At 59.4% G+C, this 14,748-nt stretch overlaps 3 protein-coding genes and 2 non-coding genes across 6 annotated transcripts; 4 read left to right on the top strand and 1 right to left on the bottom strand.

Moving 5' to 3' along the window:
- The first annotated feature begins 337 nt into the window (after nt 1–337).
- LOC142419555 (small nucleolar RNA SNORD99) lies at nt 338–408 on the top strand. Its single transcript, XR_012778587.1, has one exon. It is a non-coding gene; the product is annotated as a small nucleolar RNA SNORD99 (small nucleolar RNA).
- Nucleotides 409–2,094: 1,686 nt separating this feature from the next.
- Nucleotides 2,095–3,499, top strand: LOC142419365 (ras-related protein Rab-42-like). The gene is made up of 2 exons (XM_075522281.1): nt 2,095–2,345; nt 3,085–3,499. Exons 1-2 carry the CDS (start codon nt 2,095–2,097, stop codon nt 3,497–3,499), a joined length of 666 nt encoding a protein of 221 aa, XP_075378396.1.
- A 575-nt stretch (nt 3,500–4,074) lies between these two features.
- Nucleotides 4,075–5,490, top strand: LOC142419414 (ras-related protein Rab-39A-like). Its single transcript, XM_075522378.1, has 2 exons — nt 4,075–4,289; nt 5,058–5,490. The coding sequence occupies exons 1-2, from the start codon at nt 4,075–4,077 to the stop codon at nt 5,488–5,490; spliced, it is 648 nt and encodes a 215-aa protein (XP_075378493.1).
- Nucleotides 5,491–6,686: 1,196 nt separating this feature from the next.
- TAF12 (TATA-box binding protein associated factor 12) lies at nt 6,687–14,658 on the bottom strand. Of its 2 annotated transcripts, XM_075522377.1 has the most exons (7): nt 14,116–14,185; nt 12,651–12,799; nt 10,513–10,764; nt 9,287–9,364; nt 8,870–8,984; nt 8,327–8,415; nt 6,687–7,154 (listed from the first exon to the last, which is right to left on the bottom strand). In XM_075522377.1, the coding sequence occupies exons 2-7, from the start codon at nt 12,795–12,797 to the stop codon at nt 7,119–7,121; spliced, it is 717 nt and encodes a 238-aa protein (XP_075378492.1). In that variant the 5' UTR covers nt 12,798–12,799; nt 14,116–14,185; the 3' UTR covers nt 6,687–7,118. The 2 variants fall into 2 exon arrangements, with proteins under 2 accessions (XP_075378492.1, XP_075378491.1); XM_075522376.1 differs by lacking the exon at nt 12,651–12,799 and having other exon boundaries at nt 14,116–14,658.
- Nucleotides 14,550–14,678, top strand: LOC142419553 (U11 spliceosomal RNA). Its single transcript, XR_012778585.1, has one exon. It is a non-coding gene; the product is annotated as a U11 spliceosomal RNA (small nuclear RNA).
- The last annotated feature ends 70 nt before the right edge of the window (nt 14,679–14,748 follow it).

Here is a 14,748-nt window from a genome sequence, read left to right as displayed (position 1 = left end):
CGAGAGCTTACGAGCCCCTGTCCCCAGTGAAGGGATTCCCTTTGCTTTCCTTGGGGCCTGAGTCGTGGGGAAGCTGTGGCATGGAGCACGTGAGTGTCCTCTGTGGGCAACTGCCGGATGTTTGGTGTTTCGTGGGTGGGATCTTGCCAGTCCCAGAGGACAAAGGACAGTTCAAGCTGCCTGTGCCTGTGCTGGAAGTGGCCAGTCCTTAATCTGGGCTTTGCAGGTGGGAACGATCGACTTCATCAGTAAGGTTTTTAATCGGGCAGGCTATTTATTATCTGGGGGGCAGAGCATCAGTGAGATCAGTCGCACCGCGCCGGCCCTCTGAGCGCAGCCTGGTCCGTGATGACTCCTTTCTTTGGAGACTGTTGGATGAATCCTGCGGATATGGGGCTGAGGCCAGGCGTGAGCCAGCTGAAATCACCGCACGGTGCGGGGAGAGGGACGGCCAGGGAATTCCTTAACGCAGGTGAAATCTGAAGCAATGCCAACTCGAACTGCTCTTCATTCAGACCGGATTATTTTTTTGTCCCCTCTTCAGGTCTAAGTAGAGCATGGAGCTGAGATTAGCCAGGCCCTGCGGGTGCCGGTGCCACAGTGCCAGACTTTGTTCTTTCCCAGCCCTCTCCTCCAGAAGCGGGAGCTCTGCGTGACCGGATCCCGGCTCCTCCCTGAGCCGTGAGCTCCCTCAGGTGGGAACAGCCACTGCTGTGCCCCGCTCGCCCGCACCGCGAGCGGAGGGAACTTGTTTGGCTCCGGGTGCTGCTCAAGCTCCCGTTTAAACACCCGGCATGGAAGAGCAGTCCCTTCCGTGGAGTTCCCTCAGGAGAAGAGCTTGGGGGAGGGCCTGGATAGAAAATATTTTGAGGGTGAATAAACGCAATCACTTGAAAAACTCTTGCTGTGTCTCCTGTGCTCATGTTTGGGGTGCGTTGGTCTGGGGTGGTGCCTGCCTGCCCTTACGGGGGCTGGGGAGCGTCCTGCCGCCTGCTGAGGGTGAGACTTAACTCGTGAAACCTCAGCAACTTCTTCCACCTGAGGTCACCCATCCTTCGGGGTGAGCTTTGGGGGTTCTCCCATGGCTGTGCTGGTGGGCTGCATCTCCAGGCAGCTGCTGCGCGACTGGGCTGTGCTGGTGGATGTACTTGTTTTTCCTGGAAATCTGCGTGTCTGACTTGGTGCAAGTTCATGCTCCTCGTAGCACTGAGTTACCGCAAAGGGAAGCCCTTTGCACACCAGAGCTGCCTCGATCAGGAGCCGGGCTTTTGCTTTCTCTTTCTCCGGGCACGGAGCTGGTGCGGCACCCTCCCGGAGCTTCCCCTCGGCAGCCCGGGGCGGGGGGTCCCTGGCAGCGCAGGAAAGCTGCGTGGGAAACCACGGAGGTGCGGAACGGCTCCTGCCCAGGGAAAGGCAGCGTCTTGCAAGGTAGGCGGCGTCCGCTGGAGCCCCGGCTGCTCGAGTTGCCCATTTTCTCACGATGGAGAACAAATTGGGGGTGGAAGCAGCCCCAGAGCTCTTCGAGGAGTCCAGTCCGTTATTCCCCGTCTCTGCGCAGCCATCAGGAGGGGGAGGGCTGGGCCGTGGCGAAGTCCCTGTGCTGCTGCGGTGAGCCGGGCTGTTTGCAGAGGGCACCTTTGTCCGGGGGACGCGGAGTCGGCGCCTCCGACCCTCTTCCCTTCTCCCCGAGGGGACTCGAGGGCCCCTTTCCCGTGGAGGCTCTCCCAGGATTTTGGCTTCCTGGGGGGCACCAGCCCCTCTGCGGCAGCGCGTTCGTACAGCCGGAGCCCGGCTGTCCCCGTCTTCGTCGCCCAAACCAGGCAGCGGGACAGAGCGGGCGTGTGACAACGCCAAACGCAGAGTCCTGGGGATGGGAGGATGAGGACAGAGCCGGTGGCTTCTCCCTCCTCCCTGGGACGGTTTGTTTGTCTGCCCGGGTGACTGCGAGGCCAGAGCTGTGTCCCTGTCCCCTGCGGGGTGGGGACAAGGGTGGAGACCTGGCCCCGGCCCCGCCAGCACAGCGAAGCCCGGCCGGGTCAGCACCTGGCCAGCCTGGGGTGGGTGAACCTGGCCTCTCCGGGCACAGCCGCTGGCATGGGGACGGTGACGGGGCCCTTTGAGGACACCAACCCCGGGGGACACTACCAGTTCCGCGTCATCGTGCTGGGGGACGCGGCGGTGGGGAAGTCGTCGCTGCTGCGCTGCTTCGCGGAGGGTCCGGGCGGGGGGACGGCCACCCCCTGCCCCACCGTCGGCGTGGAGTTTTACAGCCGCACCGTCCCGCTGCCGCCCACCGGCAAGGCCAAGCTGCAGCTCTGGGACACGGCCGGCCAGGAGCGGTTCAGGTGAGGTGGGGACGGGGACACAGCCCCCGTGAGGGACCCCAGCACCCAGCTGACTCATCCCCCCGCCCCGGGGTGGGTGTAAAGTCCCCGGCCGGGCGTGCGGGGACAGGCAGCGACGGCTCGCTGGGACGGTGACGCTTTCGGGGCCGTTGCAACCTTGTGCTGAGCTCGCGGTGAAGGCAGAGCTGGTTTGGGGGGGGCGGCCAAGGGAGCAGGGCCGGGTGCTGGTCCTGGGGTGCCGGTGGGCTGGGGCCGGGTGATTGCCTTCCTGATTGCATCAGGCTGGAGCCAGCAGCTCCTGGGAGCGTGGAAGAGGCTCAAATGGGGTGTGACGGGCTGACGAGGCGGGTGCTGTGGCTGGAGCGAGGGGTCCCGCGCCGCCCCCATCCCTGGGAGACTTTTGGGTGCCCCAGGGTTGGTCTGGGGGTGCCCTGTTTCCCCCCAGTGCTCAGCCCCATCAGCACCCACCCATGGGTGCTGCCCCATCCCCACTGCATCCCAGGCTGGGGGGGGTGGAGGGACCCCCGAGCCCCTGCAAAACCCCACAGGTCTCCTCTGGAGCCCCCCGGTCTGGGGGGGGATGCTGAACAGAAAATTGGGGTGTAGATGGTGCAGGCAGGTCTCCCCTTCCTGCTCCAGCTGGGACCCAAAAAATCCCCTGAGCCCCATCCCAGAGAAGTGGGTGCAGGGGCTGGCGGGTGCTGGGGTGCCCCCCGAACCTCCCCCCCCGTGTGCCCAGGTCCATCACCAGGTCCTTCTACCGGAGCGCGGCGGGGGTGCTGCTGGTGTTCGACCTCACCAACCGGGCGTCCTTCGAGCACGTCCCCGAGTGGTACCGCGAAGCCGCCGGGGACCGGCCCCCCGCCTTCGTCCTGGTGGGACACAAGTGTGACCTGGTGGCCGAGCGAGCCGTGTCGGCGGAGGAGGCCGGGCACCTGGCCACCGCCCTGGGCATGGCCTTCGTGGAGACCTCGGCCCGCAGCAACCTCAACGTGGAGCTGGCCTTCCAGACGCTGGCGGGGGACATCCAGCGGGCGCTGGGGCGGGGGGTCCTCGCCCCTCACCGGGGCTGCGGCGGCATCAGGCTCATCCCCAGCCAGAGCCGCCGCCGGCCCCCGGCGCAGGGGGAGCCCCGGGAGCGCTGCCGGTGCTGACGGGGAGGGGGGGACACGGGACCCTCCACCCGTGGGGATGTTTCTCTCTCCGTCCTGCAGCCCCCTGCCCTCGGGCGATGCGCGGGGCTGCGTCCCCACCCTGGCTCGGGTTTATTTCAAGCCTTAATTTGGGGGCTCTGAAAAAATAATACTCCCCTGCAGGAGTGTTTTTAATAAACTTGAGGCTTTTCTGCACTAAATAAAGGCTCTGCCGAGTGCCGGACCCCTGGCAGGGACACGTCGCCGTGCTCAACCCATGACATGGGGGATGCTCTGCTTTGGGGGGGGGGTCACTGGCGGGGTAACACCCCCACACATCTGCATGTGGCCGTGTCACTTGATGGGCCTCGTGTCCCAGGGCCACCCCCTGGGAAAATGGGACCAGGCACCCCCCGAGTGCTTCCAGCTGGATGGATCCAAGCTAAAGGGAGGAAAGGGGCTCCGAAGGGGCCACCCAGCACCCATGGCGGGGCGGGAACGCCTCCTGGGTGGAGGAGCGGAGGAGCCCGGCGCTGCCTGCCTGTACTTGCGCCCGGCGCGGAGGCGGCGGGTCCCAGCAGACAGCGGAGGTGCCGATGGAGCCGCGGTGGCAATACCAGTTCCGGGTGATCATGCTGGGGGACTCGACGGTGGGGAAGTCCTCGCTGCTGCGGTGCTACACCGAGGGCGTCTTCTTGGATGCCATCAACCAGACGGTGGGGGTGGATTTCTACGTCCAGTTCGTGGAGCTGGAGCCGGGGCTGCGGGTGAAGCTGCAGTTCTGGGATACGGCCGGGCAGGAGCGGTTCAGGTGGGTTCGGCTCTGGCCGTGGGGGTGGGGAGGGGTGATGGAGCCGGGCGTCCCCCCTGGATTTGGGGTGCTGGTGGGATCTTGTGATCCCAGCCCCGGGGAGGGCCGGGGGAGGGCTGCGTTCCCACCGGTCCCTTTGCTGGGGGAGCCCCGTGGGTGAGGAACCGCGATGCCCAGCACCGGGCGGGCTGCAGGAGCCCAGGGGAGCCAAAGCCGAGGGTGTTCCCAGGGAAAGGAGCCCTTGGGGTTGCCTTGTAAGCCCTTGCTCCAGCTCCAGAGGGGGGGTACGGGACACCCCACGCACCCCTCTGCCCCACCAGCTGCAGGGGGCTGGGGGAAGAGGCTGGGAGCCCGCTGGGAGCTGGGCAAAGCAGCTTCCCCAGCTCAGCTGCCAGGGGCCTTCGCACCTCACTGCCGGGGCTGCCCACCGCTGGCTGGGCTGCAGGGGACAGGAGAGCTCGAGGGACACGGCTGCAGGGGACAGGAGAGCTCCAGGACTGTGGCTCCAGGGAACGGGAGAGCTCAGGGGCTGTGGCTGCAGGGGACGGACGAACTTTGATGGCCGTGCAGGGACAGGGCTGCCTGGACCACTTGCTGATACAGCGAAAGGAGGACGATTCTCCTCGCTCTTACGATGGCTTGGGCGCAACGTGCCGGTTGCAGGGGGCAGGACGTGGCTGGGGCTGCTCCGCAGGCAGGGGAGATGCTGCCCAAGGCGGCACAGGAGGGCCCCGGGGGCTGCTCACCCCATTTCTCTTGGCACCCCAGGTCCGTGACTCGCTCCTACTACCGCAACTCGGCTGGGGGGATGCTGCTCTTCGACCTCACCAACCGCGCGTCCTTTGAGAGCGTCCGGCAGTGGCACCGGGAGGTGACGGACACGGTCCAGCCATTCCGCATCGTCTTCTTGCTGGTGGGACACAAGAGCGACCTGGCAGGGCAGCGGCGGGTGGGCAGGAAGGAGGCAGAGAAGCTGGCAGCCTCGCTGGGGGTGCAGTACGTCGAGACCTCGGCCAAGGACGCCAGCAACGTGGTCCAGGCTTTCCAGATGCTGACGCTGGCCATCTACCAAGCACTGCAAACGGGGCAGCTGGCTCCCACCGAGGCGTGGGACGGGGTGAAGAGCAGCGTCCCGCTGCCAGCGCCGCTCAAGGCTCGGGCGCCGGAGAAGGAAGAGAAGCGGAAGAGATGCTCGTGCTAGAGCTGGGGACGCTGGCAGCCTGTCCCGGCGGGGCTGGGACACGCCGGGCTCTGCCCACCGCGACGCGCAGGAGGTGCGGCAGAGACGGAGCAGCGAGCGACTGCAAGGGCGCATTAAACACCCCCTGTGCACCTCTCTGCCTGCCCGTGTGTTCCTGGGGAAGGGGAAGCAGCCAGCGCCGAGGCTGCCCAGGGGAAGGGCGAAGTCCCCAGGCAGGATGGGGCAGCGGTCTGCAGAGAGGCGGGCGTCACCCCCGTTCCTCTATTCTCTCTCCAAACCCCCTTGCTTCAAGGCTGTCCCCATCCCCCAGAGAGGAGCCGCAGGTCCTCCCGGCCCCCCACGTCCCACATCAGATCCGTGTTGAGCCGAAACCCCTTTTACTGCCCGACCCTTTCACTCGGAGCTGGTCTCCTCCAGGCTCAGGGGGGCACGGTCTGGTCTGAACTCCAGCTCCTCCGGGTACCCGGAGCTGGAGCAGCCGGTGAACAACTCCCCGTGCCCGCGGCAGCAGCCGAGTACGGCTGGGGTGCAGAAACAGCCTCCCTCTGCCCCGAGCGCCCGGCAGACTGGCCTCACCCCAGAGGCTGCGTGCGTTTATCGCACTTAGCTGGCGGTTACGCGAGAGGAGAGAGCCCGTCCTGGTTTCTGAATTACTCCAGCAAAGGCGGTTTCCCCTGGAGGTACCGGCAGCCTGGGAGGCCGAGGGCCCCAGCAGCAAGCTGGGCAGGGAGGACGGGCCCCGCTCCTGCTCCCGGGGCCACGGAAGCCTCCCTGTTGTGCAGGGGAGCCTGCAGAGCTGCCGGCTCCCTCTTCACCACGACAAACGGCACCTGCGGCTTCTCTGACAAAGACCGAGCAGAGCAGGCAGGAACAGGCAGGGGGACGTGGCCTTTCTTTACGTCCCAGGCAAGGAGAGAACCAGGATCGCCTTGATTTCTTGTCCTCAGTCACCGTGTCCCACTCCTAACGGTCCAAATATCCAAGCCCTGGGCAAACTACTCGCCCCGGGGCTGGATGTAAAGAGGGACAGCCGCCTGCCGAGCCCTACCAGCACGGCCCTACTCACTTTAAACCCGATCTCTTACCAGGACAGCACCACACGCCGAAACCAAGGCGACGTGGAGGCTGCCTGCCCGTTTCACTTGCAGTCCCTCCGCGTGCTGTCTGAAGAGCACAAGACTGTGCCACGGTTTTAGATTAATAATTTCTTTATTCATGTAAAACAAACGCAAGTATTTATATAAACACTGACATTACAAAGTACTGGAGCAGGTAGGGGCAGGAAGGAGGAAACAAAAACCTCTACAGATGCTTCTAATACTGTCCCACACAAGATCAAATGCTCTGTCCCTTGGATAATCACTGATACGATAAACCACTTTCAAGTCACAAATAAAAGTCTTTGTTTTGAGATACGTTGCGCTCTTAGGGGGAATGAGGAAGGGGGCGTAGAATGTTTTTGGCAGATCTCCTCATAAAGTCAAGATATTGCTGCACCGTTAATAAAAAATATATGCTTCTCTGTAAAGCATTAAAAAAAATATCCCATGGATGGCATCATGGAGGCTTCAGGGGAGAGGCAGATATCCCAAAATGCACTGGCGTCTTCTCCCGGCTCTTCCCAAGGGCTATTTCTTGGTGGTTTTGCGAATCAGTGCCATTCTCTGTAACAAGAAAGAGAAAAACGTGGGAAGGTGAGCGTCTCAGACAAGGTTACTGCAAAACAACCTGCAGCCGTGCAGGAACAAGGTATCTCGGGTTCTCTCAGGACACTGCCCGACTTGTTTCCACACAGGTCTGTCGAGTCCGTTTGCATCTTAATGTGATCCCGAGCTGGAGCCAGAGGAAAAGAAAGCGTCCGTGCTCCTCTCCTCGACACCCGGGGCTGGCAAGTAAAACACCGACGCTAGTGAGGGGCAGTGGGAATAAACAGCGCAGGGGATCAAACCCCACTTCAAGGCCTCCTCTCTCTCTGCCCAGCCGCTGCTGCGGGAGCTTCAGGAGGGGAGATGCGATATCATCCGTGAATCCAACGGCTCCTGCAGGGCGGCTCCTCCCCAGCTCTGACCGAACGCTTAAAAAGCCATGGCCCAATTCAGTTAAAGCAAAATTAAGGGGAAAAAAACCCCAGAGCTGCTCAGCTCCAACCTACAGCCGAAATCCCAGGACAACGGTGTGCTCTCCGAAGACCATCCCGGGCCTTCAGGCTTTTTGCAGCTTTTAAATTCTTAGGGCGGTGAGCGGCCCGGAGCCCCGACCCTTACACACAGACACAGGAGGTGCCGTACACCGCTCGCAAAAATACTCGAGTGCAGCATCGGGCTGCAGACATAACACGGCCCCAGGAACTCGAGGCACAGCCTGTCAACGAGCCCTGCGGTTCACCTGGAACATCCAGACTCCCGGAGCGGTTCGAGGGGCTACGCCAGCATTTAACCCCCCAGGCCTGGGCATGGATTTTCAACTGAACCAGAGGAGTTAGCAGCGTGCTTTCAGTCCCTTCTGCGCAAAGACGGAGCACAGGATCTGCAAGGGGGCAGCTGACAAGTCACTGTCCACAGCTCTCAGCTGTTTTTTAACCCTTCCGAGCTGGGCTGCCCTTCAGACGGCGAGTACTGCTGCTTCTCTTGGGGCACAGCCAGCACTGCACCACCACAGAGGAGCCAGAGCAACCTCAATCCTCTCTGCACAAGCAGGCGAGGAGACTCTGGAAGTTATTTCAAGTCCAAACTATTTGGAAGAGGCTACAAGTTCCCATCACGCCAGGAGTCCAAGACCACCCTCTCCATACCAGGCTTCTACCACGCGATTCTCCGCGTTGCTGAGGGCTCCTTACCTGTTTGTGAGCTTCTGTAGTGCAGGCTTTTTTGTAGGGCCTGATTTCTTCAGAACCAAAGCCCGGGATCCACATGTTCCACTGACGCTCTAGAAGAGAGAGCGCCGGTCAGCGCGCTCTACCCCAACCGCCCGCCGCAAGAGCGGCCTCGTCATCACGAACATACCGGCAGCGCGCCCGCCTGGAGCCAGTGCTAGAGACGTGCTGGTGATCCGCATACCAGCTATAAAAGCTTCACAAAAGCAGAGCAGCGGAGGGCTGTGCAGCATTAAACATGGTAAAGACACAGTCCCTGTGCTAGGGACCTTCCAGCACAGGCTGACGGACAGCTACGAACCGCACAACTGCAAAATCTGGAGAGGGGATGGTTAGGGGCAGACACCCCGTGTTCATCCCCTGATTATTAAGGCATTATTAAGTAGCAACGAATCTGTAGCTACTCACAGGTTTCCACCCCAACATCGCAGCCATGCCCTGACTTCAGGGCAGCGCCCAGCTCTCAGCCAAAGGGAAAAAAATAAAATAAAAAAAAAAGTCACTCACCAAGATGCAACTGGACGTCTTTCACTTCCAGGGTGTTTGACTTGCGATGCCGTGCAAGCTGGCAGGCAGCCGTCACCACACTCTCTATGAAATCATCGGCGATCTGCAACAGCATCTGTGGCGGAACAAGGACAACAACCGGTCTTATCAGTACCGAGCAGCTGAAATCACGCGGAGAGGATGAAAATGAACCCGCAGAAGCTAGTATTTCAAAGGCGTTTGCTACAATTGCTGTTTTAAAACCCTTGTCGACACTGGGACGCAGGAACAGACATGGAGGGGTGAAGGCTGCAGCAAACATGAGAATACAGCAGCGTTATGTGAACCAACCCTCCCTGCCTTGGACAAAGGGCCACGGGTCCATGAAAAATCCCAGATTAGCGCTTTCTGCAGCCCCTGACATGGGTTGGTACCTACTTCCTCCACATCTTCATCCAGCTGCTCGTTCGGATCCACCTCACGCACCAGGTCCTGCAATTTCTTCTTGGTTAAAACCTGAGCGTGGGGGAGAAGAGGAACGATTTACTGCCCTACTTTAGCAAAGCGGCTGCCCACGCGGCACAGCCACAAAAGACCTCCTCTCTCGCTAGCCCCGAGGCCCAAGTCACACGCGTTGACACAGCGTATCAGTTCAGGAATGGCAGAGATAAGAAACATCAGGTGTTAAGGAGTCCTTTTCAAGCACCAGTGTTGCTCTGAACAGAAAGTGGAATGCAGCAGGCCAGGATAAATGAGTCTCCTGCACTAAAATGGCACTGCCTGAAGCAAGGCTGCTGGCAAGAGGGGGCAAAGGCAAAACTAGAAGTCTTAAGAGGCAGACAAGTGCGAGCAACATATCAGTGACTAAATTTGTGCTCAGGAAGTATTCCCATGGCTCTAGCGCTTATCAGCTTTAGCGTTTCAAATGGAAAGCAGAGAGATATGCGAGTGCTGGGCTATTCTAGGGCAGAAGGCAGCACCCTCTCAGCCCACACATGGCAGGGAGCAGATATTTCACTGCGGCTGAACGACAGCAGGACACTTAGTCTTGTAGGATACGGATGAAAGCTATCAGCACTGATCTGTCAGCCTGGTCAGATGAACCAGACACAGGGGGGAAATTCCTGCCCTTCCTGGTTCCCGTACACCAACGGTGGAACCGCTGCGCCTGTGTTTGTGTCGGGGGACTAGTACGCTTCCCAGAGAGGTCACGGTGCCAGGGAAGCCCGCAGAGAGATCAGGGTGCGTTCCTGGAGCGCTTGCTGGGCAGCAGCATATTTTACGCACCTCAAAGACTCCACACCACAAGAAGCAAACACGCAAGTCAGCAGCTCCTGGCAGTGGTGTTGCCTCTCGCACCACCCCAGTAAGACGGAAGCTACAAACCTGCACTTTTATTTCTCCCATCTAAAAAGAATTTCCCAATCGCACCCCCAACATACATTTTCCTGAGACCAAAAAAACCTCTACACCTACAGCATCCATACCCCATCCAGCCTGAAAGTGCCTGGGAGGGAAGAAAGACATGAAGATGTTTGCTCACCCTGTAACTGATACTTTAATAGACATTAAGTTTTTGCCGGTAGTTTAAGGAGGGAGAGGAATTAAGCCACAGGCAGGTCTGAGCATCTCCCCCACTGTCCTGAAGTCGGGGATGAAATTACCTGGTTGCTTTCGGGACTGAGCCGTCCTCCTCCGCTGGGCGTCCCCGGCATCTTTGCCACGGTGGTGCTGTTGGCCATGGAGCTCTGTGGGGGAGTGCTGGCTGGTTCTGGCTTTATCGAGGAGAAGTTGGAGAGGTTGATCAAGGTAGAAGGGCCAAACTGGTTCATAATCTGTTGGGCTTTAGCTTTTAGATCATAAAGCTTATCTAGGTCCTGCTTCTTCTTGGGGTTGTGGGGACCCAAACCAATCAACTGGAAAAGAAAACGAAAGCCACAGTTAGCAAACAGAGAAGGAATTCAACGGGGCGATCACGTCTTTCTCCAGAGTAAACCGCAGTGTCCTGATGGGGTCCAGAGGTTTATAGAAGATGGGGTCTCTCTGGACACAGCAAGAAGGGAGGAGCAATGTTTAGACGAAGAGAAAACATTCCCTGGTATATGGAATATGAAGTTTGCCACGAGAAGCACAGCGGCCGCACGCAGCGCACTGCCAAGAGGCAGCAGCTCTGCGGTGGCACTGACCCGCCGGCTCGTTCCTCGGGCTGAATCCCACGTGCGTGTCCAGCCCTCGCCCTCCGGTCAGGGCCCTGCTGACCACATTTCACTTGGACCGCAAACAGCTTCAAGGAAGAGACCATGTGAAGAAGATTTAACTAAAGGACACGGCTTGCTCTCCCGCAGCAGCAATGCAGGGGAACAGCAGGCGCAGGTTTGAGTCTTCATCTCCACACTCCATGGGCCCAAGAAGAAGAGAGGGTTCAAGCTCCCTGGGGTGTCCGCTGCAGGGTGGAGGTCTCCTTTTCGACACCACCGCGCCTCAAGTCTGACCCGCAGCGATCCCTCGGTGTGGGCTTGACAACATAAGGTTCGTTTTCGGTTCTGAGAGCACAAGTCTGGGTACTCAGAGGTAACGTGACCGAGAAACACATGCGCACACCCACACCTTCGATTTGTTCTTCCCACACCGGGCAACCGACAGCCACGGTAAATGAAGTCAGATTTACTGAGCTGTTAACGGTGAAGCAGAAGTGGGTTGTGGCAGCTTAACTGGTTACTCAGATCTTCCAAGGTTCACCCTTCGGTGCCTGAAGTTATTCAGGTTATTGGGCACTGAGCTAACACACAGACTGACTGGCAGCTACTATATTTCATGGCTGGAAGGCTCTAAAATCCAGGCTCAATGAAGCTCTGCTCTGTCCTCACCGCTCCGTGAAAGGAAACTCGTCCAAACCCTGGGCCTTCCACCCCCGCAAGTGGCGTGGGCAGCAGCGACAGGTCTGTCACGCGAAATGAGCGTTTAACGAACAGTTTGATGTAAAAGTCCCTCGCGCAGCGGCCGCAGCAGCTGCCGTCGGGCCCAGAGAAGGGTGAGAAGCAGTCGCTGAGAGCAGACGCCTTTTCAGAAAAGCCCATACGTTTCAGGGTGAACTTACTTACGAGAGAAGAAGAGAGTTTGTTTAAACAGCTTTACAGCACATTCGCATACAAAGCGATGAACGGAGTGTCTGCTACCTGAGCTAGAAACAGACAGTTTCCCCTCATCAGGGCAAGCTTTGTTAGTTTGGATTAATTCATACCAAAACACAAACCAGAAATCACGCAGGAGTACTTAGAAGCGGCTGCTTTAGTGCTTCATTCCAAGGCACACTCATGCACTGCTGCACCTACAGACACGGAGCCCTTTTAGGAGAATTTATATCCAAAGACACACTTCTGTAGCGCTCACAGCAAATTCCTAGCTCAATTTTAACTAATTAACAATAGAAAACCATTACATTCACACCCTAAAATCCCTCAGATGACATTTCTGGACGAGGAGCTCAGCACAAGTTCAGGAGGGACTTTGGTGTGCTAGTCTTGGTTTTAGCTTAGGCTGATCTCAGGCTGCTCACCCCCATGCCTCAGTTTACAAAGCCACAAAGCAGGAATTCTTACCCACCATGCAGGGGAGAAAGCGCCGAAATCCTTGGGCAGGATGCACTTTATTCACATAAAGTCGTTTTGTTCATTTATTTGCGGATCTTATCGCACCCTTTGCGTGCCGTTAAGATCACCAAACACAAAACTATCGGGATGCGCAGATTCCCAGGACAAATCCCGCATGCTGGCCCCGCGGCAAGCCCCAGCGCGTTACTTACAGCTATCTGAGTGTCTAGATCTTTAATTACATCAGCAACCGCTGTGGGGCCAGCAAACGGAGAGGCCATTTTCCAAAGCCTTCCCAGTCCATCAGCAGTCAGCGTTAACCTACTCTCGCTTCCTCCTCTCTTCCATATAACTCTCATTCCTACAGGAACACCAGATATTTTTCGTATCACCCATGCTATCGTAAGATCGCGAGAGGCAACGGTTTCACGCAAGAGAGCACGCGTTGTCCTTACTACGGCGCGAGAGGGTTTATCTATCGGAAGATATTACACAATCGTGAGCAGTACGTGAGCGTACGCTGCTGCGGAAGACGAGGCATCTCCCAGGATCCTGAAGAGGGAGTAGAAATTTGGCCAAATTCCATTTTTCTGTCAGAAAACAGAGTACCTTGGTATCTGCCGCCAGCAGCAACGTGCAGGTGAGCCCCGACCTCCGCAACGGCAGCTTCCCTCCGCGGCAGGAATAGGTCTGGTGGCTGCAATTAGCACCACTGACCCGCTGTAACTCATTAGCATTGACAGCGCAGGGTTACAGCTGTAATTAAAGCCTACCTTAAAGCCAAACAAACCTTTGGCGCATTCCCTGGAGCGCTGGGGGGGTTCCCGCTTCCATTAAGACATAACGATTTTCACCAAATATTTAAGCAGTTTTGCAAAGGATCGTCCAGTCTGGGCGTCTCTTTATTGTTAACAGAGAAAACTGGGAAAGATCTTGGGGTTTGCTTTAGTTATTATAAACGTGAGACAAAGTCCTCCCTTACGAGAGGAAGCATCCGTTACAAGCGCTTATCCGTTAGGTGCGCTAGCTAAAAGGGAAAGAATAAGAAAGTCCTTTTTTCCCCCCTGGATGTGTTTCTGAGATGCTGAAGGGTAACTCAAACCTCCCTCCTCCTCGCCGCAGAGCTTCCAGCTTCCCGTTTTACCCCTGCAGCACCGACACCCGGCATCTGGGGAGGCAACAGCTCCACGTACACCGCGCTCAGAGCTTTTCTTCCAGCATCTTCCCAGCCACCCGCTTAAAGAGGTCACCGGCCCCACGACTGCCCACGGGGAACGCCGTTACGGGACCGAACCAAACCTCCCCGTGCAAAACGTTTCCGCAGGCTGCCGGGGAGCCGCGGCCAAAGCCGTCGGGAAGAGCCAAGGTCACCGACAGCCGCCCCGAGCCGACACGGCCCCACACCGGGCCGGGCCCCACCTGGCAGGGCTGCGGGAGTCGCCCCTCAGGCCCCGGGACCCCGCGCCCCGGCTGCTGACCACCACACGGGCGGGGGCTTGAACACCGGCCCCGGGCCCGGCCCCTCCCGGGGAGCGGCGGAGCACGGCCTGCCGCGCCCACCCCCGGGCTCCCGCCCGGGCCCCTCAGTATTTTAGGCTGTAAAAGCCGGTGTAGAACAGCCGGAGCCTCCCGCCACCGGGGAAGGACCCCCCGCCAGCGCTCCCCGCCGTCCCGTACCTCCCCATGACCCGCGGGCGGACCGAGGCACCGCCGCCGGCTGCGCTCCCTCCGCCGCGCACCCGGAGCCCTTCCGGGGGCACCGCCCGCCGCCACCCGGAAACGCTTCACAGCGCCGCCAATCGGGAGGGAACCTGGCTGCGCATGCGCGACACCGCGCCCGCCAAAGGCGCCCCCCCCTCGACTCGGGCGCGTCAGGGAGAAGTCCCAGCATGCCCCGCGCGATTTGCATATCTCAAGAACCAGCGAGGCGGAGAAATGGCAGGTTTTTTGGGGAAAAAAGGCAGAATGGCTGGAAAGAGTGGTGAAACTTATGGAGAAAGAGATAAAGAACGAGGATCCGGGGACTGTTCTTTCCGTGGGACGCGGGGCTCGCCGTGACATAGGTGGTAGCCTGGCGCTTTCCGGTGGGAGCGGGGCGGAAGCGTAGCTTTAAAAAGGGCTTCTGCCGTGCGTGGCACGGGGGGGCCGCGCGGCCGCCCCCGCGGAATCGACATCAAGAGATTTCGGAAGCACAATTTTTGAGGTGGGGGTCGCCGGTAACCGCCTGTTCCGGCGCCCCGGACAGCGTTAACGGTAGAGCTGAGGGGGGGCCGCGGGCGCGGGGCTGCTGTGGGGAGAGGCCGCTATACC

The sequence above is a fragment of the Mycteria americana genome, chromosome 21, assembly GCF_035582795.1.
Source record: "Mycteria americana isolate JAX WOST 10 ecotype Jacksonville Zoo and Gardens chromosome 21, USCA_MyAme_1.0, whole genome shotgun sequence".
NCBI lineage: Eukaryota > Metazoa > Chordata > Aves > Ciconiiformes > Ciconiidae > Mycteria > Mycteria americana.
Note: the sequence above shows the minus strand (reverse complement) of the source record. Positions and strands in the feature narration are given on the sequence as shown.

Excerpts from the sequence above, each read along its gene's own strand:
- TAF12 (XM_075522376.1), bottom strand. The coding sequence starts at position 14,499 with ATGTCACGGCGAGCCCCGCGTCCCACGGAAAGAACAGTCCCCGGATCC. Across the intron at positions 10,765-14,115 it reads CGCCCGCGGGTCATGGGGAG|TTGATTGGTTTGGGTCCCCA; the intron begins GTACGGGACGGC and ends TTTCTTTTCCAG. Across the intron at positions 9,365-10,512 it reads TCAGTCCCGAAAGCAACCAG|GTTTTAACCAAGAAGAAATT; the intron begins GTAATTTCATCC and ends CCCCACGCTCAG.
- LOC142419414 (XM_075522378.1), top strand. The coding sequence starts at position 4,075 with ATGGAGCCGCGGTGGCAATACCAGTTCCGGGTGATCATGCTGGGGGAC. Across the intron at positions 4,290-5,057 it reads GCCGGGCAGGAGCGGTTCAG|GTCCGTGACTCGCTCCTACT; the intron begins GTGGGTTCGGCT and ends TTGGCACCCCAG.
- LOC142419365 (XM_075522281.1), top strand. The coding sequence starts at position 2,095 with ATGGGGACGGTGACGGGGCCCTTTGAGGACACCAACCCCGGGGGACAC. Across the intron at positions 2,346-3,084 it reads GCCGGCCAGGAGCGGTTCAG|GTCCATCACCAGGTCCTTCT; the intron begins GTGAGGTGGGGA and ends CCGTGTGCCCAG.